At 45.3% G+C, this 23,710-nt stretch overlaps 1 protein-coding gene across 1 annotated transcript; it reads left to right on the forward strand.

Moving 5' to 3' along the window:
- The first annotated feature begins 3,082 nt into the window (after window positions 1-3,082).
- On the forward strand, window positions 3,083-19,100 carry LOC102531114 (doublesex- and mab-3-related transcription factor C1). Its single transcript, XM_006218475.3, has 6 exons — window positions 3,083-3,123; window positions 15,069-15,287; window positions 15,375-15,532; window positions 16,169-16,305; window positions 17,423-17,570; window positions 18,552-19,100. The coding sequence occupies exons 1-6, from the start codon at window positions 3,086-3,088 to the stop codon at window positions 18,665-18,667; spliced, it is 816 nt and encodes a 271-aa protein (XP_006218537.2). The 5' UTR covers window positions 3,083-3,085; the 3' UTR covers window positions 18,668-19,100.
- Window positions 19,101-23,710: the final 4,610 nt, after the last annotated feature.

A 23,710-nucleotide genomic window follows, 5' to 3' on the forward strand; every position in this document is an offset into this window, starting at 1 on the left:
AAAATCTTTGCCTATAGGCCATTGTCCTAACAGGTATTTAGGAACAGGCATTACTGTGCTGTGTCTAGGACCACGTATGTGGGTACAAGCCTGTGGATATATCTCAAACTCCTCCCCATCTCTGAAAGCAAACCCCTCCCAACAAAATTAATGCCTTTCAGAGGAGATGTGAAAAAGATACTGCTATGGAAAAACCACCAAACATTCCTAGAGTTATTTTTGTCTTAATGAGAAAGAAAGAGGAGAAAGCAAGAGAATGTAGCAGCAGTAAGAATGGGTTAGCCTTTTATGGGAGTGGATTCTGTAGAGTATATTCTCCCCTGGGTAGGCTGAGACATTAGATCTGCCCTCCCTACAAAGCTGAGGGCCCTACTGTGGAGGCTCCAGTAGGATTCAGCTCCCTATACAATGAAGAAAGAGATTAATTTCATTTGATGGAGGGCTCTATGAGGGCCCTCATGAATTATTTTGTATCTGAAAGGCCCACCATTTGTCAGCCAACACTAAAGCCCCTTCACACCTGCCTCCTCCCAGGCATGGAGGGAATAAGGTACATAAGACTACTCCCTTTTACCCACAGAGGACTGTGCCTATTTTAACCCCCCACGACAAGTTATTTTGGAAGAACGGACTGTGATAGCGGGCCTCCTGGGCAGGCAGAAGAACTCTGTAATCAAGAGTCAGGAGATTTGGGGGCCTGGACCAGACACATCCCTGACTGTGACTTTGGCCAAGTAACCTATTCTCTCCTGGCCGCTTCTCTAAAACCAAAATAAGGGTGCTGACTCTCACTTCACAGAGTTGGGGCAGGTGGAGTTCTTTGACTCCAGCTGGGTTAAACAGGAAGGAGATGTGCTATACATCCAGCAATCATTTCGGCAGCACATAGTCCTCCTCACTGCAAGCTCCCAGTTATTGCTAGCGTCCTCATGATTTTCGTGCGTATGGCTGCTGGTGTGGGTCGGGAGGACAAATGAGGTCCAAGGCCAATCCCAAAGGGCCTGACCCCAAGGAAACTGCTGTGTCAGCTCTGGGCCCGATTGGACACCTGCTGCTCTGTGGAAGGGGCATCCCACTTAATCCTCACAGCCCTTCTGGGAGGCAGAAGCTGTTATTCCCTTGAGTCTCTGGACTCATCCCCCCAAAAGTCCTTCTCAGCCCTTCAGGAATGCTGTGGAGATTGATGACATAAGGCTGATAGCACTGGGACACATGAGAAGGCACTGAGAGTGATACAAGTCCAACCCAGTTCACTCAACTGCAGAAAAAACAGAGCTGTTTCTAGTCCATTGAGGTCAATGGTAACTGTTACTGCTATTCATGATTAAATGCCCAATGGAACACACTTATTTTATGGGTTATCATGAATGTAAAAAAACTAAATAAATGAAACAGCATATGTAACCACTCCCCAGGTGGCATAGAATTTTGTTCATTTCCTTGTCATCGCAAGCATATTTCAAGTTGCTTCTTACCACCCCATTGGCACTATGAATTTTAGCAGTCCAAGTCCAAACTTGATTTCTTCGGCCACCTGCTGAATTGGGCTTCTCCACTTGTGATCCCTATCTTGGTGAATGATAACTTCAGGCCACAGGTCACTCGAGCTAGAAATTAGGGTGTCATTTTTGGCTCCACTTTGCCCCTCTGCCCTGGATGACCCCCAACCTAAGACCATCTATCTTATGTAAGACATCTCTCAAGTCATGCCACTTCCCTCCACCCCCTTTTCCACTACTTGTTAGCACACATTTAAAAACACACAAGTGAGTGGGTGCAATTTCTCTGTCTGCTTGTCTTTTGTCTGTGGTTAAGACCAAGACAGTCTACAGATGGATAGTGACGAGCAAAATCGACTGACAGGGTCGTGGAGACAAGCAAAGCCTAGCTGGACCCCCACTGAGAAGATCTCAGTCCATTTCCTCACAATGGAGTCACAGAGAAACCAAGTCCCTCTTTATAACCACCCCAGGAAGGATGGGTCAGCTTTTTGTGGTTGTGGACCTCAAGAGTGTGCTCTCCCTTGGGAAGGCTGAAAGACTGCCCAAAGATGCCTGCCCTGGGAAGCTGAGGGCCACACACTGGAGGTCCCAGAGAGATGCAGCTCTCCCCATACAGTAAGGGAACAGAAGATTAATGGGATTGCATGGGGATGCCTATGAGGCCCACTCACTTATTATTCTGTGCCTGAAAGGCCCACCATTAGGTTCTATCTTTTGCATGAGGCCCGTGGTTTTCAGACCATGCTCAGGAGTGCCCTGGAGGTCTGTGGGAGTGCCTCAGGGAGCAACTGGTGAAGAGTACAGCAGATGGCATTCTTTTCCCCATTAGATTACCACCATCATTCTATTAGTATGAATAATTCCCCAGTGCAGTGTGGTGAGGGATGAGATCGGACAGGGAGCAGTGGCAACTGTCTCTAGGAGATCTTGTTGCTTAGGAACACTGACCCCCTTAGTATTTTAGCTCTGTTGGGTGTAGGACAGCAAGTACAGAATCCCTCTCCCTAGAAGGATGAGCTGTGACACAGCATATCGGGACTCATGGCTCCTAGCTGGGGGCAATGGTGCATAGTAATGGAAGGGCGCTTGCCTCAGATCTGCCAGGGACCAAATCCTGGCTCTGACCCCTGCGAGTCATGTGACCTCAGAATGGCGCTCATACCACTCACCTCGTTTTGGATGACCGGAGAATAAAATGAACACGTGTGAAGCCCCTGTCAGACAGCAAGCTGTGTACTGTTTGGCAGAGTTGAGGACAAATGTTGCCACCTTCCTAAGGTGGCCCAGGATTCACTGGGATGTAGCACCAGAGAGAATAAGGGTGGATGGGGCAAAGAAAACATGCCTAATCTCTTGCACACTCGCAGGCTCCCATGGTCAGCTGTTCTTCACCATAAGAGCAGAGAGGTCCTGCTGGCCCTACTCCCTCTCCTGAGGAACTGTCCACTGTCTTCATCTACCTAAGCCGTCCCCTAGGTTGCGGGGATTGTGACATGATGCATTTGGGCGTGGGTGTGGGGATGTAAGGAGGAGCACTCAGAACTTGGGCTCAGTCATATTTCAGAAACAGAGATGGAAAACTGATGACCCAAGCCTTTCCCTGTCTGTCCACTTCTTCTGCGTAAGTTCCCTGTGTGCTCTGACTGGGCACCCCTCTTGAGATGCACAAGTTCACTAGTTCCTAGTCATGGCTGTCAGTAGAGGGAGGCATATTTGATGCTTTCTGGCTGATTCTGAGCCCTCCACAATCTGAGAAGGATCAGAAGGTTTGAGGATGCACACAGCTCAGACAATGTGACTTACCGAAAACCCAAGCAATCACTTCCAGAAGTGCCCAGCCCAAAGGGGAGGAAGGGCTTGCCCAAGGTCAGCCAGAAGGATTATGTTTCTCCCAGGCAGGGAGAACAGGGATGTAAATGGGGAGGCATACGGGGAACAGCCTGTGAGTCTGGGGCTGGCAGAGGAAACTGTCTCCCGCTGTGAGACTGCAGAATCCAAAGGCCTGTACAAAGTGGGAGGGGAGGCAGGTAAGGCCATGTGGTGCATCCGAGCCAAGAGGGGCTGAGGTGGGTGATGGCAGCCTGAGGTCAAATCAACAGCAGAAGTGTTCCTTTCAGGAGATGATGTGTAGTGCTGTGTCTGGGTGTCAGTCAGCAATTGGCAGGTAAGTGGGCAGATGGTTCTGAGCCTAAAGGGCTTAAAAAATGTTAGGGTCAGATTTGAGAAACCTGGACAGGGTGGGGTTGTTTAGAGGTGTGTAACAGAGGTGAGGACTCCTTCATGCCAAGTCCTGCTACATTCAATCCCACCTCTGCCACCTGGGTCTCAAGTGTGGCTGCTGAGCTATGCCCCATGTTTACCCACCAGATTGCACCCTATAATGCCTTGTTTCCACAAATACTCACACCCTAAACACACACATACACAAACACACACACACACAAACACATGCGTGGACAGACATTTTCTGTAATCCTCAGTCCTGTCCAGGGACTGATGTGAGCGGTGACAGCAGCTACAAAGGAGTGAAAGCCCAGCAAGCTCCCTAGACCCTGGGAGTTGGAGCTTCTCTCCTCTTTTGGACAGGGCACAGACCCGGGATGTGAGATTCCAGCCCCTTTTGGAGAAGCAGGGATGTGGAACTGAGCATACTCACTGAGTTAGGGCCCAACTTAGGAAAACAAGGCCATGTGGGGAAAGAAATGGGTGACTCCTAGGAGATGAACAGCTTCCTCTGTTCTGTACCTGTGGGTTCCACCTTGGCTGCTCTCCAGGATGGAGGAAAAGGGCTATAAAACGGCTATCTATGGGACTCCCAAATGTCGTTTCTACCAGAACCCTACCCACCTGGGGTTCATTAGTCTTAAAGACATGTGACCTCTGAGTAACTAAAGGTCAGTTAGTTCACACAGCAGGTGCTGTCCAAGCACTTTTTCTCTATTGGTATTGAATAGGGGACTATGTGACTTAGGGGAAAAGAATATTTTGGTGGGTGTCAGTTAGGCTCTTTGATATTGAAGAGTACATCCTGTATCTTTGTCCATTGCTGGGTGATCTTTGGTGTTGCAACATCTCAGGGCCTTCACGTGCTGCTGGGGAAAAAGGACAAGCATAGTCCAACCCCCAGGATAGACTTCCCCTGCTGATATTATGTTGCAGTACATATCAAGGTCGCCTCAGGAAGGAAAAAAAAATCCCTCATCTTACAAAAATGAATAGTCTGTAGACCATGTTGCCTATTGGAGGGTCCCTGTCTTCCGGTCGGGGTGGGGGTACTTAGCAGCTAACTCTCTGTATAGAGGTCTAAGAGTTTTTCTTAGTATCCATTCTTTTTCCATGTATCCCTCCCCACCCCCTTCCATATAAACACTGCCCAGTGGTTCTCAGATATGATGACTCGGTGTTGGGGGGAAGAGAGATGTTATTCCCCTCTCATTCCTGCAGACACTTCTCCCATCAGGGTCAGACCCGTCTGCTGCAGAAAATTCACTCTTCATTGGCTGAAGTTTATTGCAGCCATGACGGAGGAATACGCCGCCCTTCCCCAAGAAGGAAGGTGTACAGCCTTAGAGGGCTACGGGAGAAGCTACCTCCCTCCCTCCACCATCCCACCACCACCACCACCGCCACCACAACTGACAACCCCCCATTCACCTGAGGCTGGTGTCAGTGTTGAAAACTACATTGTTGAAAAGTTGAAGCAAAAACAGTGGAGTGTGCCAGCATTTATTTCAGGCCCAGAGACTGAGAAACGGGAAAGCAGAGGACAGGTAGCAGCAGAGGGGGCTTGATCACCATTCATGGGTGTGTGCCTCTGAGTCCTGAGGTCTCTGCTTCTGAGTGTCTAGTATCCTTCCTTACAAAGGAAATCAGTGGCAACTGGACCCTTGGGAACCCTGGAGGGAATCAGGCCTGGCCTGGGGACTCTCTGGGTGGAAAGGGAAGGAAAGGCATGTTGGCTCGGCTGTGAGCAGTGAGAGAGGCAGAGGCTGGCTCTGAGCTCTCACCTGAAGGACTTGGTGAAACATACATACCAGGGCTCTGGAACTGGCTCCTCCAAGACCCTCGGGGGCCAGCAGGCTCCCTGGGCAAGCTTGTGCCATTGGATGGGTTCTCCATGCTGTTGACAAAAAATGAATTCCTCAGTGTCTTTAAGCTGGCCTTTCACTTTCTCCAAAATAGAGGTGGGGTGGGGGGGAAGGGGAGGGGGGAGAGAGAGAGAGAGAGAAGAGAAGAGAAGAGAAGAGAAGAGAAGAGAAGAGAATAGCCTCATCCTAATGGTCCCTGCCTTCCCTGACAGTCATTACCTCATTCAACAAGTAGTATATACATCCTGGTTCTGTTCCAGGTGCTGAGGATACAGCAGTGACCTCTACAGACCACATCCTTGCCTCTGGGGCTGATATCCTATGACAATGGAGGGAAATCAGGCTCACCAGGTCAGGAGGTGGAAGGAAGGGAGTGAAGATTATGCTTCTGTGAGGCTGTGCTGTGCTGGTAGTGACCAAAGGACTTCCTTGAGGAGTCCAGCTGAGCTCCTCACTCTGCTGGATGCAAAGTGGCTGAGGGCCTGGTCCCTCCATGCACCATTAGCCCCTCTGGCCCCGCCCTGTATTTCCTCCCTCCTGCAGCCCAGTGCACTGTGCTCAAGCAGTGGATACATTTCTGGTATGTGACATCCCCTCTGTTCCTCTGTCTCTTTCTCCCACTCTTCCCCTCTCTCTGTCCCTTTCTTCTTTCCTCTGAACCTCCCAGCAGGCTTAAGCCAGGTTTCTGATTGCGGAACCAAAAAACAGCAGAGGTGTTCAGGCAGATGGTGAGTTCTCATTTCGTGGGGATGTCATAGGCAAGAGTGTTTGTGTGGGCCCTACCCACATTCAGATTCCTAGGATCATGTACCTTAAAGCCCTGGGGAGGTGTATGGGTCCAAATGGGTTATCAAAGCAAGGAGGGTGAGCTGGGTGATGGCATCCGCAGCCCAAATCAACAGCAGAGGTTTTCCTCTCAGGGGGCTACATGAGATGCCACGTCTGGGAGACAGTCGGGGTCCGATGGGTAGAGGACAGGTGGCTTGGGGCCTGGAGGGCTTGGAAAATGTGCGGGAGCAAGGGGAAGGGCCTGGGCTGGGCTAAGTTGAAATCAGAACAACTGAGGTGAGAGCTCCTGTGGGAGGACTGAGAAGCGGCAGCCGCCCAGCCTTGAGAGTTGGAATAGGGTCTTGGAGATTTCCCAGAGAAGGCATGCCTGAAATGAGTGAGGAAAGAAGTTGGCCAGGAAATAGAGGAAGGGGAGAGCTTTGCAAGCAGATGCCCAAGACGAGAAAGTGCGTTTTTGCATCTGAAAATAACTATACCCAGGTTTCTGTCCTAGGGGTTAAGTAGAAGTCAAGATCAGTCATGAGGCTTTGTTACAGGAGTAGAAAATGGTGCTGCACAGAGGGATTGAAACCTGGATTTTGAGAAGCAAAACTATTTGTATTTTGTTTTAATTTTGATAACGGTCCATGGATTATTTTTCCTTTGTGATTCGTACTTTTTGAACGAAAATAAGATATCTTTGCCTAACCTCATGACTCAAAGTTTTCTCCCATATTTTCTTGCAGGTGTTCAATTTTATAATTTATATGTAGCTCTCTTATTTATTTTGAGGGGTTTTTAATTGCATATAATGTGAGATATTAACATTTGTTTCTGGTTTCTTTTTCCATATAGAGATCCACTTTCTCCAGCTTTATTAGTTACATATTTGTTTATTTAATTATCTTAGCACCTTTGTCACAAATCTACTAACCATATTTTTGCGTAAGTCTATTTTATCCATTGATCCATATGTCTATTTTTATGGTAATACCACATTGTCATGACCACTATACCTTTATTTGAAGTCAAGGAATTTGGTAGTGTAAGTCCTCCATCTTTGTTCTTTTCCAAATGACTTTGGCTATTCTATGTCATTTACATTTATATATATGTTTTAGAAATACCTTTTCGGGGGGAAGAGGGCATAGCTCAACTAGTAGAGTGCATGCTTTGCATGCACAATGTCCTGGGTTCAATCTCCAGTACCTCCTTAAAAAAAAACCTAATTAGCTCCCCTCCATGCCAAAATAAAAATGAATACTACAATAATTAATAAATAAATAAAATATTTTTAAAAAGAAATAGCTTTCCATTTTAATTATGATTATGGCAAATCCACAGATGAATTACTAGAGAGTTGACATCTTTTTTTTTACAATTTTTTATTGAGTTATAGTCATTTTACAATGTTGTGTCAAATTCCAGCGTAGAGCACGATTTTCCAGTTATACATGAACATACATATATTCATTGTCACATTTTTTTTGCTGTGAGCTACCACAAGATCTTGTGTATATTTCCCTGTGCTATACAGTATAATCTTGCTTATCTGTTCTACATTTTGAAATCCCAATCTGTCCCTTCCCACCCCCTGGCCCCTAGGCAACCACAAGTTTGTATTCTATGTCTGTTTCTGTTTTGTATTTATGGGTTTTTTTTGTTTGTTTGTTTTTAGATTCCACATATGAGCGATCTAGTATGGTATTTTTCCTTCTCCTTCTTGCTTAATTCACTTAGAATGACATTCTCCAGGAACATCCATGTTGCTGCAAATGGCGTTATGTTGTTGGTTTTTATGGCTGAATACTATTCCATTGTATAAATATACCACCACTTCTTTATCCAGTCATCTGTTGATGGACATTTAGGCTGTTTCCATGTCTTGGCTATTGCAAACAGTGCTGCTATGAACATTGGGGTGCAGGTGTCATTTTGAAGGAGGCTTCCTTCTGGATATACGCCCAGGAGCGGGATTCCTGGTTCATATGGTAAGTCTATCCCTAGTCTTCTGAGAACTCTCCATACTGTTTTCCACAGTGGCTGCACCAAACTGCATTCCCACCAGCAGTGTAGGAGGGTTCCCTTTTCTCCACAGCCTCTCCAACATTTGTCATTTGTGGACTTTTGAACGATGGCCATTCTGACTGGTGTGAAGTGATACCTCACTGTAGTTTTGATTTGCGTTTCTCTGATAATTAGTGATACTGAGCATTTTTTCACGTGCCTATCAATCATTTGTATTTCTTCCTTGGAGAATTGCTTGTTTAGGTCTTCTGCCCATTTTTGGATTGGGTTGTTTGTTTCTTTCTTATTATGTCTTATGAGCTGCTTATATATTCTGGAGATCAAGCCTTTGTCGGTTTCATCGTTTGCAAAAATTTTCTCCCATTCCATAGGTTGTCGTTTTGTTTTGCTTATGGTTTCCTTTGCTGTGCAGAAGCTTGTAAGCTTCATTAGGTCCCATTTGCTTATTCTTGCTTTTATTTCTATTTCCTGGGTAGACTGCCCTAGGAGAACACTTTTGAGATGTATGTCAGATAATGTTTTCCCTATGTTTTCTTCTAGGAGGTTTATTGTATCTTGTCTTATGTTTAAGTATTTGATCCATTTTAAGTTTATATTTGTGTATGGTGTAAGGGAGTGTTCTAGCTTCATTGATTCACATGCTGCTGTCCAGTTTTCCCAACACCATTTGCTGAAGAGACTGTCTTTATTCCATTGTATATTCTTGCCTCCTTTGTCGAAGATTACTTGACCCAAAGTGTGTGGGTTCATTTCTGGGCTCTCCATTCTGTTCCATTGGTCTATATGTCTGTTTTTGTACCAATACCATGCTGTCTTGATGATTGTAGTCCTATGCTATTGTCTGAAATCTGGGAGAGTTATTCCTCCAGCCTCTTTCTTTCTCTTCAGTAATGCTTTAGCAATTCTAGGTCTTTGATGGTTCCATATAAATTTTATTATGATTTGTTCTAGTTCTGTGAAATATGTCCTGGGTAATTGGATAGGGATTGCATTAAATCTGTAGATTGCCTTGGGCAGTGTGACCATTTTAACAATGTTGATTCTTCCAATCCAGGAGCATGGGATGTCTTTCCATTTTTTAAAGTCTTCTTTAATTTCCTTCAACCATGATTTATAGTTTTCCGTGTATAAGTCTTTCACCCCCTTGGTTAGATTATTTTTCCCAGGTATTTTACAACTTTGAGTGCTATTTTAAGGGGGATTGTTTCTTTACTTTCTTTTTCTGTTGATTCATTGTTAGTGTAAAGAAATGCCACTGATTTTTGAACGTTAATCTTGTAACCTGCTACCTTGCTGAATTCTTCAATTACTTCTAGTAGTTTTTGTGTGGACCTTTTAGGGTTTTCTGTATATAGTATCATGTCATCAGCATATAGTGACACTTTCACCTCTTCTTTTCCAATTTGAATCCCCTTTATTTCTCTCTCTTGCCTGATTGCTGTGGCTAGGACTTCCAGGACTACGTTGAATAAGAGTGGTGAGAGTGGGCAGCCTTGTCTTGTCCCAGATTTTAGTGGGAAGCTTTTGAGTTTTTCACCATTGAGTACTATGCTGGCTGTAGGTTTGTCATATATAGCTTTTATTATGTTGAGATATGTTCCCTCTATACCCACTTTGGTGAGAGTTTTTATCATAAATGGGTGTTGAATTTTATCAATTGTTTTGTCTGCATCTATTAAGATGATCATGTGGTTTGTGTCCTTTCTCTTGTTGATGTGATGTATTGCATTGTTTGATTTGCATATGTTGAACCACCCTTGTGTCCCTGGGATGAATCCCCCTTGATCATGATGTATAATCTTTTTTATGTGCTGTTGGATTCTATCAGCTTTTTTGCTGCTGCAGACACAACAACAGCAGCAACAACAGTAAGGGGGTGGGGTTGGGGGACTGGGATGCTCATCTTTACAGCAAAATGCCCACCAAGAAAAGTAGAAAGCAATGATAGAATTAGAGAAGCACCGTGTTTTCAATCACCAAAGTAATAATCAAATCAGTCCCAGACCCTGAATTAAAACTAAGGCCAAGTGAAAAATTTTTGGAGAACAGAATACCCACATGGTCTCAAAACATCATGCCACAGGCTGCTCATAAATCACAGAGGGACAGAGGTACCTTTACAATGGTGTGATCTGTCCAATAATGCCTTAAATAAGTGATCAAACTGAGTAATGCCAACAGCAGCACTGATGCACTAACAGCTAGACAAACTGATCTTAGGAGCCTCCAGATGCAATGAAGTGTGACCTACTCATTACCTATTTAATATTCTTGCCAAGACTATTACATCTAAAAACATAAATCTAGACAAGAGAAAAGTATCAGGCAAACACATATTGTGGGCACTTTATAAGCAAATGGGCCTAGGTTCTTGGAAAAAGTCATTGTCATGGAAGATTTAGGTGGAGGGGCTGTTTGGGACTGGAGAATACTAAAGAGAAAAGACAGCTGAATGCAATGTGTGATACTTGATTGGATTGTTCATCCTCAAAAGGATATTATTGGGACAATGGAGGAAATATGAATAAGGACCGTATATGAACTTAGATAATATTATCATGTCATTGTTAAATTTCTTCAATGTGATAATAGTACTGTGGTTAGACAGGAGCACATCCTAGTTCTTAGCAGATATATTCTGAAGTAATTGGATGAAGTGTTTGGAGCTGTTAAGCGGCTAAGCAAAAAAGAAGAAAAAAGAGAGACAGAGCAATGGGATAATACGAATCTAAGTAAAAGAATGTTCACTCTTAAACGTCGTGCGTTTTCAAAACAAAAGGTTGAGGAAAATGGGTTGCTCATATTTTAGAGTTATGCACTGAAATAGTTACGATAAAATAAGATGATTTCTGATGCTTTCTAGAAAATACTCTGGGAGGGGGAGGGTAAAAGGTATATATGAATTGAGATTGGCTATGAGTTGTTGATGGTTGCAATTGGGTGATGGATAATTGGAGGTTCCTGCACTATTCCCTTTTGCACAATGATTCTCAAGTGTGGTTCCCCACCACCAGCAGCTGCAACACCAGGGAACTTGTCAGAAAAGCAAACTCCGGGTCCCACCCCAGAATTTGTAATTTGAGACTACAGATGCAGTCTGTCTGAACAAGTCCTTTGGGTGCTCCTGGTGCAAGCTCATGCCCCAGGACCACCGTTCTACTGTAATGAACCTGGAGACTGCTTGCAAGTTTGTACACAAACTCCATTTGTATATGTTTGATATTTCCACAGTACATCTTTTTTTTTTTTCAAAAAAGCAAAGAAAACAGGCATCTCAGCTGTTTAGTGGTCAAGTTTTAATAAAAAGTTTCAAGACAGATCATCCTAATCTTACATGAACACTTCCAGAGGATAGCAAAGATCGACTTTTGCCCACCTCAGTCTATGAGAATAGAAAATCTTGACGCTGGAACCAGTAAAGATTTAATGAGAAAGAGAAACTTCAAGTCAATCTTGCTCATAAACAGAAGATTCAAAAATTTCTAAGCAAAACTTTAGCAAAGTGAAGCTGCCAGCATACACAAGAGATGATACACCATGACTAATTTACATCTATCCTAGGAGAGCAAAACTGGCTTAACACTAGAAAACCTATGGATGGAAGGGGACGTGAGAGGGGTTTGTGTGTTGCTAATATATTCTGCTGCTTGCTCTAGGTGCTAACAGAATGTGCATGTTTAGTGTTTGGAAACTCATTAAGATACACATTTATGATTTTTCCCTTTTTTGATTATAAGGTACATACTTCACTGAAGATTTTGAAGAAAGCTAGAAATGACACTTACTATATTAACAGATTAAATGAATAGAGTCTTGATCATTTCAGTAGAGGCCAAAAAAGTAAACTCCAATATCTATTCGTGATTTTTAAGACAACCATGTTAAACTAGAAATATTAAGAAAAATCCCTTAATCTGAAAAAGGGAAAGAAAGAAAAGAGAGTGAGAGAGGAAGACAGAAGAAATGAAAGAGAGAAGGAAGAAAAGAAGAAGAAAGGAAGGAAGGAAGGAAAGGAGAGAGAGAGAGAGAAGAAAGATAGAAAGGAAAGAGAAATAGAGAGAAAATTTAAAAAAAAATGAAATACCGCAAACCTATTTTAATAAAGAAATGTTGGCAGCACTCTATTTAATATTAGGAACAACCCAAAGATGCCCAATTTTGCCGTATCTGTTTGACCTTGTGGTGGATGCCTTAGCCAGCATAGGAAGAAACTTGTAAGTTGATTATCTTACTTCTGTTACTCACAGATTCATGGAAAACTGTGGAACCCCTGTAGACACATTATTAGACATTTCAGAGTTTAGCGTGGTGGCTGACGTTAAGGTCAATATATTTTTTAAAAGTCAAATGGATTTCCATAAATTAGATGCAAGTAGAAAGTGTCATTTTAAACAGGTATCAAGCACCAGAGCTGCAGCATTCTACAGTTTCTTGAGATAAACGCCATAAAAGATGTACAAGATCTGAACGTACGAAAGATAGAACTAAAGACTAAACTGAAAGATTCTAACGTTAAGGAAGGCCCACAAAAATAGAGCGCCATCCCATGTTGGTGACCAGGAAGGCTGGCTATCATGATAGTCAGTCCTCCCTTAACTGATCCACGGAGTCAATGAAAACGCAATTCAAATCGGCGGCAAATGAGTTTTCAGGGAACACGGCGTGCTGATCCCAACATTTATATTTTAGAGCTTAAGAAGGGCAAAAGGCGGAGACACGGCGAAGATGAGCCCGGAGATACTGAATAAGATGTGAGGACTTGCTCTACCAGAGATCAAGCTGTCTTACCAAGAGATAAAAATTAAGACAGTGTAGTATCGGCACAGGAATAGACCGACTGATCTGTGGAACAGAACAAGGAACTCAGAGACACACAAATAAAGACCGAAAGGACTCCAGACGCTGACAAATGTTCCCTGGGGCTGCAAAATCTGATTGTGAATTGAGAATCCCTGGTTTAGTAATAAGGATCGATCTTTAAAACACACCTTGAATTTTGTAAAAGTGAATTACAGGATACCAAAGACATGAGTTCAAAATGCATGCACACACAGTAGTTCACGTGCAAAGAGAAAATAGTTGGGGAAACAAGGCTCGCGAAGCACAAAGCTCCACGTCACTTCCAGAGTTAAATGGCCCGCCTCGTAGAGCGAGCTTGAGGAGAATTGAGAGGGAGTTGACGACAGGGGCGGGGCTCCAGTGTGTGACCTTTGGCAGAACTTGAAGATCATTGGTTGCTGGCCACAGTGGTGGGAGGTGAAAGGAAGAGCTGGAAGCTGATTGGCCTTTGAGGGAAGAGCGGGAAAGGGAGCGAGCGCTGGCTGTTCCCTCAGACCTCTTGTCCCAGACGATTGCTTCTGAGCTGCTGGAGGCTGGGGTAACCACAGACTGGCATCAGGAATACGACTCTCATTCTCCACCCCCCCCCCCTTTCCTCCCTCTCTCCTGCTCTGGATCCTCAACCCTTTCTCCTCTCCTCCACCTCAACAGGGTACCTCATGCCCCATTCCGCCCTTTCCCCACCTCCCACCCCACACCTCCCACCTCCCACCTCCACCCCGTCCTTGGCAGAAGTCCTGTGGGAAGACCCCTTGCCCAGCCTCCTGACCTCTGGCCTCTGGCCCCTGGGGAAGGGCTTATGCCCCTGCCTTTGATTCTGAGGTGGGGGTGGCAGGGAGTGATTGGGAAGCCTGAGAGGAGGTAGTGCCCTGGGGAAGGGCTTATGCCCCTGCCTTTGATTCTGAGGTGGGGGTGGCAGGGAGTGATTGGGCAGCCTGAGAGGAGGTAGTGCCCTGTGGGTGTGGGGGGAGGGGAAGGGGTGCTCAAGCATCGTTGTTGAAGCTTGGAAAGGAGCATGGAAGGTTGTTGGGAGGCTGTGGAGGGAATGAGTGAGTTTGCATGAAAGCAGGGAGGGTGTTTTGGTGCAAGAGAACCGTTAGTGCAGTGAGGAGTAGGCTATTGACCAGATCGGGCAGATCAAGGTCCGGCATTCAGTAGAGGGCTCGGCAAACGTCGATTTGATAAATAATCAAGGGGATGAATGAAAATAATGATTGAAAGAAGGGCTTAGGAATCCAGCAGAATAATATGATTTCATGAGATGCAGAGGGGTTCAAGCTTAAAGAGGGAACGAGTGAATAATTAAGATTTGATGAGGTGCAAGAAAAAATCATCAGAATGGAACGTGAGGGGAAAATTGAATGTAGGGCATTCATGAGACTAATAATTGATTTGAGTGCAAGGGGCATAGAATCATGAGTAGGGAGTGAATGCAGAAGGTTAGGAAGACAACTGTGGAAGTGGATGCCAGGAATAATAGTTGGGCATAGCAGAGAACAGGATGATACACGAGAAGGGGCAGGAGTAATTGTTGAAGGGGACACGAGTGTGCATGTGTATGCCTGAGAAGGGGGGTGTCTCTGTGGAGTGAAGGTAAGCAAGGAGAATTATAATTGGATTGAAAGTATACAGGACCCATGCCCAGAGTTTCTTGGAACCAGCCTATATGTGACTGGCAAGGAGGCTACATGAGCAACGGGGGGTGGGGGGTGCAATCTCATTTCAGTGGTGAGCTGGTTGGAAGAAGAATCCTACCACCTCAGAGGGGGCTTCCCAAGGGCAGAGGAAATGCATTGGGGGTAGAGGATCATGTGGCTATCCTGACCTTCACTCTTTGCCCTAGAACCATGGATCCCAATGAAATGCCTGCCGTGTCCTGCTGTCCCCCCAACCCCATCACTGGGCTTGAGACCAGAGCCCCGTGGGGGATTGGATTTAGGTCTATAAGAGCTATACGTCGCTGTGTCCGCTACTGGAAGCATGGCATCACGGACCAAGTCAAGGACCCAGGGCACCTCTGCCTCTTCCAGGCCTGCAAGCGTCGCAAGTGTTCCCGCTTCTCGTGAGTGTGACATCTGACAAGGGGAGGGGAGGGGGCCTCCTCTAAAGGTGACTGACTTTGAACCTGCAATCCACCCCATCACTTTAGGGAACACTGCAGCATCTTGCCTGCTGAGCATGCCTTGAAGAGGGAGCTGGCGCCACACCAAAGGGGGCCCCTGACTCGAAGTCAGCTAAGGAGACTGAGCACCCTTCCGAAAGCTCAGAGCCATGTCGAGAAGGAGGCCATTCAAGAAGGAGTCATCAGTGAGTGTCTCTGGCCAGGGAGGGAGTCTGAGTTTGGCTGTAGGGAGCATGAGTAGTTCTGTCACCAGGCCTGCCACCCAATGTTGATGTGGCCTTGGGTAAATTACTCTTTGGGCCTTAGCTTCCCCAACTATAAAATGTCATCAATATTATCTACCAAGTCTTGGTGGGAAGGAGAGATCTAGGGGGGCGGTCAAAAGTGTCCACAGTGAGATGAGACTTGAGATCAAGAGTGAGGTGGAGTCGGGTGGGGTCAGGGGGAAAGGCTCGTCTAAGCTGTCATCAGTGTCTCACAGCTGGGAAGGAGAATGTCATGTCCCGGCTTGAGGCCCACCCCTGTGCAGCCAGTGAGGGAGGCTCCCACATCAGCCACTACCCAGACCCCTTCCTCTGTGTCCTGAAGGCCTGCATACCATCTCTAACCATACTGCAACTTGCCACGTGACCTTGGGGAAAAATAGTACTCTCTGGGCCTCAGTGTCCCCAGTCCCAAAATGAAGAGTAAGACTAGCTGGTGTTCAAGTTCTTCTCAGCTCTGCCATTCTGGGCCCCTATCCTCATCCCCAAACATGCCCACATCTCCTGTCCATGGCCGGCTTGGTTCCTGACTCCAACCTGCACTCTCTGCTCCTGCAGGCAAGCTGCCAAGGAGCTCTGCTGATCGGTCAAGCCACGGAATCTTTGTCTCTGTCCTGGACTCCAGCACCCTTGATGAAGCAACTAACAATTTCTCTTTTGAAGAATTCCCACAGGCCCCCTGCCTTGCCCAGCAGGTGAGTAGAGTGGGATGAACCATGGAGCTGGTTGGACACTGTGTTACTTCTGGGTGCCCAACCTTGTGCTTAAGGCCATGGGAGCTAGAAGGAGGAGGCGGAGGCAGTGCGCTGGAGGCAGAGGAGGAGGAGGAGGAGGAGGAGGAGGAGGAGGAGGAGGAAGAGAAGGAGAAGGTTGGTTGTCAGACTAACGGGCAAAAGCAGGGCTCTCTCAGCTTTGCCATTTCCTATTTGTGAGACTTTGGACAAGTGACTTTATATTTCTGAGCCTCTATTTCCCTACCAGTGTACTGAGAGGGGACAATATTCTGCACCTTTGACAAGGGGACTAGCACATGGCCTGCCACATAGCAGGCCTTTGATAACTGGAGGCCGTTATTCCAGATGAAACAGATCGATGGGATACAAGGCCCTATTGAGAAGGGGCAGCCGTGATGGTGAGGGCCACAGAGGCCTAGGCGAGTGTCTAAAGGTCATTAGAGAAAGCTTCCTGGGGATGAGCCAAGCTGACCCCTCAAGTCCCATGAGGATTGGGGAATTCGGAGGAGAGAATCAGCCCCTGGACAGGGACAGTAATCACGTCTCTCCAGGTGCCTTGTAGATTAAGACACAGACACCTGTCGTTTCCCATAATCTTCACTGTTGCTCTGGGAGTTTTGAAAAGGCTGGCAGGAATCAGTGTCACAGGAAAGATATAGAAAAAAGATTAGAAAAGAAAACAGGCTGAGTGGAGGAAGAGACTTGTCTAAGCCACAACGACTAATGGTCTGTAGGCATTCAGACTCCCACATCCAGATTTTGCAAAATCCTACCCCTCTCTGTCTACTTGTAGTACATGTCTGCCAGAGGATTAAATCCCTTGGCCTCTCCTTCCCTTTTTTCCTAGATGCTCAGCTCTGATCCTCCAGCCCTGTGCCACCTGTAACCCTCTTCTACTGCTGCCACAGAGACTGGGGAAATAGTGGGGTCCGGAGCCCCGGCAGGGGCCAAGCTTAGTGACTGAAAAGAAGCAGAAGGCCTTGGGGTGGGTGGGGCCTTCCGTGGAACTGGGGGACGAAGGGGCACAGGAGAGGTGAGGGTTCCCAGCTCCCATTCTCTCACATCCTTTCCTTTGCAGGCTCCCAAAGCTTGTGACCAGGCCTCGGTTTCTGCCTCCTTAGAGTGGCAGCGGAAGCTAGAAGCGGCTGAGGCTCTGCTGGCTCTGAGAGAATCTTGCCAGGCCCCTTCTAGCTCCATCTCCCTGCTCCAGCCTTGCACTGTGCCAGGTAGCCCGGTCTTTGAAAGGAGAACACGGGGTGGGGGATTTTTTGGAAATGGGAGGGCGTTGTGGTAAGCAGGGCCTAACAGGGAAGTCAGGGTCGGAGGGAGGGTGGGAAGTTGAACCTCCCTGGGCCCAGGCACCCAGGCTCCTCAGTCTGATGCTTGAGGTGGCAGCCGATGGTTGTTCAGTGAATCATCGTTTTGTCGAGCTTTGTGCTCAGCAGCAAATGTCCAGGGCCCTGATGTCAAGAAATGAGGAAACGGAGGCCCTGAGAGTGGCAGAGACTTGCCCTAGGGCATGAAGCATACCAAGTGGAAGAACCAGGTCTCCTGACTCCCAGCCCAGAGCCTTCGTCCCAGACCCCTGCAATCTGCTGTGATCTGGGGAGGACACACATAGGTGATAAGAGCCTAGTCTGGGAGGAGATCTGTTCCCTGCCTTCAGGGAGTTTCCAGTATAGATGTGGAGCCCGGATGCCTTCACAAGTTATGTTTTGTGGCTAAATCTCAACAATGAGCCTGGAGAGGAAGGACTGGAGGAGAAATAGACACCTGGGGAGGCTGAGAGGGAAGTATAGGCACTACCAGACCAAAGTGGTGGATGGGGTACGGTGTGTGAGTGAAGCAGCAACCCTGGAGGAATGGCTGGAACAGAGGGGATGAGGGTGGAGAGGCCACACAACACAGAGGTCTAGCATGCCAGGCTTAGGAGGTTAGACCAGCAGCTGTGGGTGATGGGGAGCCAGGGAATGTCTGAGCTAGGGAGGAGCATGTTCAAAGACCCTGGGCTTGACAAAAAAGAAATACGGTGGCGGTGATGGAGGGATTGGAGGAGGCAAGACTTGAGATGGGCAAATCAGCAAGGAAGCGTTCTGTGCAATATAGCCCAGGTGGCAAAGCCTTGATTGGGTGGAACGAAAAAGAAGGGAGAGCTGGGAGGGGAAATGGATGTGACCTGGCTCTGACCCCATCGTTTCTGTCTACAGCTCCTGCCGGAGATAGAGGACTTCAGCCTCCTCCCCCCAACCCTCTCCAACCCAAGCCGGCCAGCTCTGTTTCTGTGCCTATTGGACACCTGGGGTGCATCCCCCTCTCAAACTAGGAGCCTAGAGAAGGAGAACTCACTAGAATACTGCCTATTGATGCATTTGCAAAATGTTTAATGTCCAAAATTCTTAGCATCTTTTCTTTAAACCTTTAGGAGCTCTTATAAGCTTTCAGACCCTTTTCATTATATGGGGCAATTCCTTGACTGAGGGTGGATATCCTTGTACCTCCATCCTTTACCCTGTTGGATCCCGGGGCCTTTTAATGTCTCTTATAAAAACAGGGTTGTGCAATCTAAGCCGATCAGTCTCTAAATAGGGTTCTGTGTGAGTTCATATGTTCATCTGCCAGAGTTTTTATTTGACTCATGATTGCGAACATACTAGTGCACTCATGTACTTATCCACGCATGTGAAAATCTGAAGATGGTTCCATTTTGTGTCTAGGTTTGTGTCTGTGAACAAATAATAAACCCTTGTTGCAAGGCACTGAGATATAGGAGTTGTTTGTTACGGCAGTATAACCTAGACTATCCTGACTCTAACAGACATGTTCAATTCACTTTTCAAAGTGAGAATCACTTTACTCAATAACTGGGATTCCTTAACATGGCTAGATAAGAAAATGGTAGAGAGAAAAGGGTAGGAGACTTATTTCATCCAGCAGGTAAGTGCCTACCCTCTGCCTGTGGTCCAGAGGGCCACAAATTGACATGTCTGCAGGATCAAGCAGATTATATAAATGAGTAGAGCAGGCCAGATGAGGTCTGGCCAACTGACAGTGCACACTCTACCTACGGGGGCAGCTGTCACTTGGCTCTAGCCAATTGTTGCCATGCAGGAATGTGGACTCATTGTTGCCACATCTCCTGATTTTTCAAGAGAGGATGGAATTTTAGACTTCTTTGTAAAATATCTCAATTTTAAAATGTTGGCTCTGGTTTCCTCTTTAAGCCCTTTACGTGGGCCAAACCAAACATCCAAAAAGGCCAACTTTGGCCAATGGAATGCCAGTTTGATTCTAGTCCTGTATGTATTTTACGGTGGGGGAAACTGAAGCCAATCAGGACAAGAATAATCAAAGAGGGGTGATGAATTAGACCCAGAGCCTACTTCTGAAGGACCTGTGAAATACAAGGAAGAATCACTGTCGTTTATTTATTCTGCGCTCGCTGTAAGCTAAGCACATATAACCTCACAGCAGCTCTGTAAGCTAAGCATTAGTACCATTCTTTTACATATGAGGAAATGCACTCAAAGACTAAAAGTAATTTGTACAAGTGTTTTAAGGAAAATTTTTAGCCAAAGATGGGGAGTGACTCTATTCTCTTTGCCTTGCCCTAAGTTAGCTAGTAATTTACTTTTTTTTTTTCAAAGGAATGAGGGAGAGGTTCAAAACTTGATGTGGCAGACACCCAGTCAGAAGGGTCTTTCAAAAATCATCCCTTTATTTTGTACTCAAGGTAACAATGTGTAGTAATCGACAGATCCACCTGCACTTGTTTCTCAGTCCTCTGCTGACGTTCATGATCCTGCCCACCACGCCCATGCCCCCCTCATACTTGTCGAGCTATACCTTTTAAAAGAATCTCTTAATGGCTTACTATGGGCAACTTAGGACATTGTTATAAATGTTAGATTGCAAACATCTTTTGTGAACTATCCTTTGCTCACTACTCCAGTTCACAGGTTTAAAATATCATTTTCTCTAACAGTGTGAGTTAGCCCTTGACTCTGGTATGTTATATAGCAGCACTAGTTGGATCTGAGTATATCCACCACATCAGAGCATCTGCATGGGGTGGATCAATCCCAACCAGTGCTATGCAGGTAAATATTTAACAACAGGTTCTGTAGGGGAGGAGGAGGGTTGGAAGAAATGCCCTGTGTTGCAGCATTTGGCGATTTCAAGCTACCAGCATGATGTCAATTAATGCAGAGTTGGAAAGAGATGTATTTCCACCATTCAGTTACAATATATATACATAATCTCAGGAGCATAGATAACAGTAAAGTGTAGGGAAAAAATTTGGTATTGATGAGTTTTGAGTATGTATCATGTTTGTTTTCAGTATAATGTATGTAATACAGTTGTTACTTTATACAATTTAGTTTTGAATAACAGCTGTGTTTAACAGCTGGCTCGCAAAACTCCTGAAAATGTGACCATCGCCACTTATGTTCCAGTAAGAGGCCCCTCCAGGCACTCCACCGCTTTCAACTCTTTCCCAGAAAGTCACCCCTTCCAAAGTAGGCCACACTATCACTGCAGGGCTGTAAAGGGCTGCTACCACTGGGCTCTGACCAAGAACAGCCTAAGGTGTGGGGAAGAGTATTTGTTATTAATAATAATAGTAAAAAAGAATGGAATGGTCTGGAACAGCTATTGAGCAAAATGAATTGTCAAACATGTTTTTGGGTAAACGTGCCTTCACAGGTAAAGGCCAGAATAAGCAAGACCCATGCAGGAAGGGATGTAGTTAACAGATATTTCTTAAAGGTTAACGGAATGGGGCAACTGGTGTTACCTGGCCATTGGCTCTGTATCTCTCATCGAGAGACAGACATTCATCACACTCCCTCCTCCTTCTCAGACGAATGGCACATAATCTACAAAAACTTCTCCACCTTGCCTTTTTTCACTTAAAAATATATCCTCCATTATTAAGTATAAGCACTATGTTATACAGCAGATCTCCAGAACATACTCATCTGGTATAACTGTAACTTTGTACCCATTAAACAACTCCCCATGGCCTCCATTCCCTGGCAACCACCATTCTGTTGTCCACTTCTATAAGTTTCACTATTTTAGGTGCTTCTTACAAGAGGTATTGTGCACTTAAAAATTTGTTAAGAGGATAAATCTCATCTTAAGTTTTCTTACCACAAGAAAGCAAAACCAAAACAAACAAAAACACAGTAACAAAGGGACACGAGGAAATCTTTGGAGGTGATGGATATGCTTATTACCCTGATTCATGGAGACAGTAACATGGACGGTATGCACTTGTCCAAACTCATCAAATTGTATACGTTAATACAGACAGTTTTCGTATCCAAATTACACGTCAACAAAGCTGAAAAAGCAATATCCTTGAGATCACTCCATAGTGCTCTATAAAGACATCTCTCACTCCTTTCAACAGCTATAGAGTACCATACATTGTGAGAATGTACCATAATTGAGTCGACTAATCTTCTATTGATGGACGCTTTGGTTATGCCTACTCTTGCTATTACAAATACAACTGCAATGAATAGATGTGTGACATCATCTTTAGCAATTTTTATCAATGTGTCTTTGAGATCGATCCTTAGATGTGCTATTGCTGAATAAAGGGTGAAAACACATGTAATCTTGCTCATTACTGTCAAATTCTCCTTTGTTAAAGGGTGTACCTATTGCCTTTTCTCCATCAATGTATGAGAGTGCAAATTTCCAAGTTTTACCAGTAGTGTTGCCAGACTTTTGGATTTTGCCAATCTGATAGGTGATAAATGGTATATCAGTGTATTTTTAAACTTGCATTTCCCTTAATGTGAACAAGATTGCCCATCTTTTTCATATGGTTAAAACCAATTCCCACTTTCTTTTTCCTTGTGTGCTATTAATTGATATTTTGGGCCCAATTTCTATAGAGTCTTTGGTCTTTTCTTCTTTTCAAAAAAGCTCTCTATACCTTAGGGATGTACCAGGACATTTGCCCTTCTTTCTCTGATAAAAGTCGAAAATATTTTTTCCAGTCATTGCACACTTCTTTTTCACTATGTTTATGGTATTTTGCCATGCAAAAGCGTTTTATGTTTATGGAGCCAAATTTATCAATATTTTGCCTTATTTCTTCTGGATTTTCATTCATTGTTAGGAGAATTTTTCTCATTTTTAGTGTATAGAGGATTGTTTCTTGTAGTACTGAAATGGTTTTGACTTTTACATTCTAAACTCTGGTCCATTTGGAACTCATCCTCATGTATGGTGTGAGGAAGAGATCCAGTTATTCCAACATCACTTGTTTAAAAGTGCATCGTGGGAATGACTTCATGAAGATGGCAGAATAGAAAGCTCCAGCCCCTCCTCCCTCCACAGAGCTATTGAGTTAACAACAATGTATGGACCAGTATAACTGTGTGAGAACTCCAGACACTAGTTTAGAAGCTACAGCACTCAGGTCGTTGTAAAACCAAGACAGGATTCCAGCAAAAGGGGCAGGAAGATTTGCTGTGTTTTGAAGCCTGTTTGGCCTCCTCCCCTTACACTGCATAGCATGGAGAAACCAGGAGGAAATGCCCCATTATGCAGCCCCAGCATGTGGAGGGAAACAAAAGAGTGGACTGTGCACCCAACGTCTGGCTTGTTCAGGGGCTTCCTGAGGGAATGGTTTCTGTCTTGCCTGACTCAGAGCACTGGGGGGACTGGTGACAGAATTTGAAAGCTGCTGACAACAGAGGCCATCAACACATTAGAGCTGAAGTTCCACAGCAAACTGCAGGGGGAGAAAGAGACCAGAAAAGGTGTGAGAGGTCCTAGAACCTCCAGCTGGGCTGATTTGTGATCACCTTCCCATGTACAAAACCAGTATGCAAAGACTGGGAGAGGGCCCTGTTTTTTTCAGAATGAACAACCCTAGTGCATGTGATAGTCTTTTTGATAGCATCTAATAGTCTCTTAGGCTTTCTCCAGTTTTCTTCATTCTTTTTTCTTTCTCTTTCTCTGACTCAACGATTTCAGATGAACTGTCTGCAAGTTCACTGATTATTTCTTCCTTCTACTCAAGTCTAGTGTTGAAGCACTCTGATGCAATTTTCAGTTCAGTTATTGTATTTTTCAGCACCAGACTTTCTGCTTGGTTTCTTTTTGTAGCCAGACGTTGGGTGCACAGTCCACTCTTTTGTTTCCCTCCACATGCTGGGGCTGCATAATGGGGCATTTCCTCCTGGTTTCTCCATGCTATGCAGTGTAAGGGGAGGAGGCCAAACAGGCTTCAAAACACAGCAAATCTTCCTGCCCCTTTTGCTGGAATCCTGTCTTGGTTTTACAACGACCTGAGTGCTGTAGCTTCTAAACTAGTGTCTGGAGTTCTCACACAGTTATACTG

The sequence above is a fragment of the Vicugna pacos genome, chromosome X, assembly GCF_048564905.1.
Source record: "Vicugna pacos chromosome X, VicPac4, whole genome shotgun sequence".
Lineage (NCBI taxonomy): Eukaryota > Metazoa > Chordata > Mammalia > Artiodactyla > Camelidae > Vicugna > Vicugna pacos.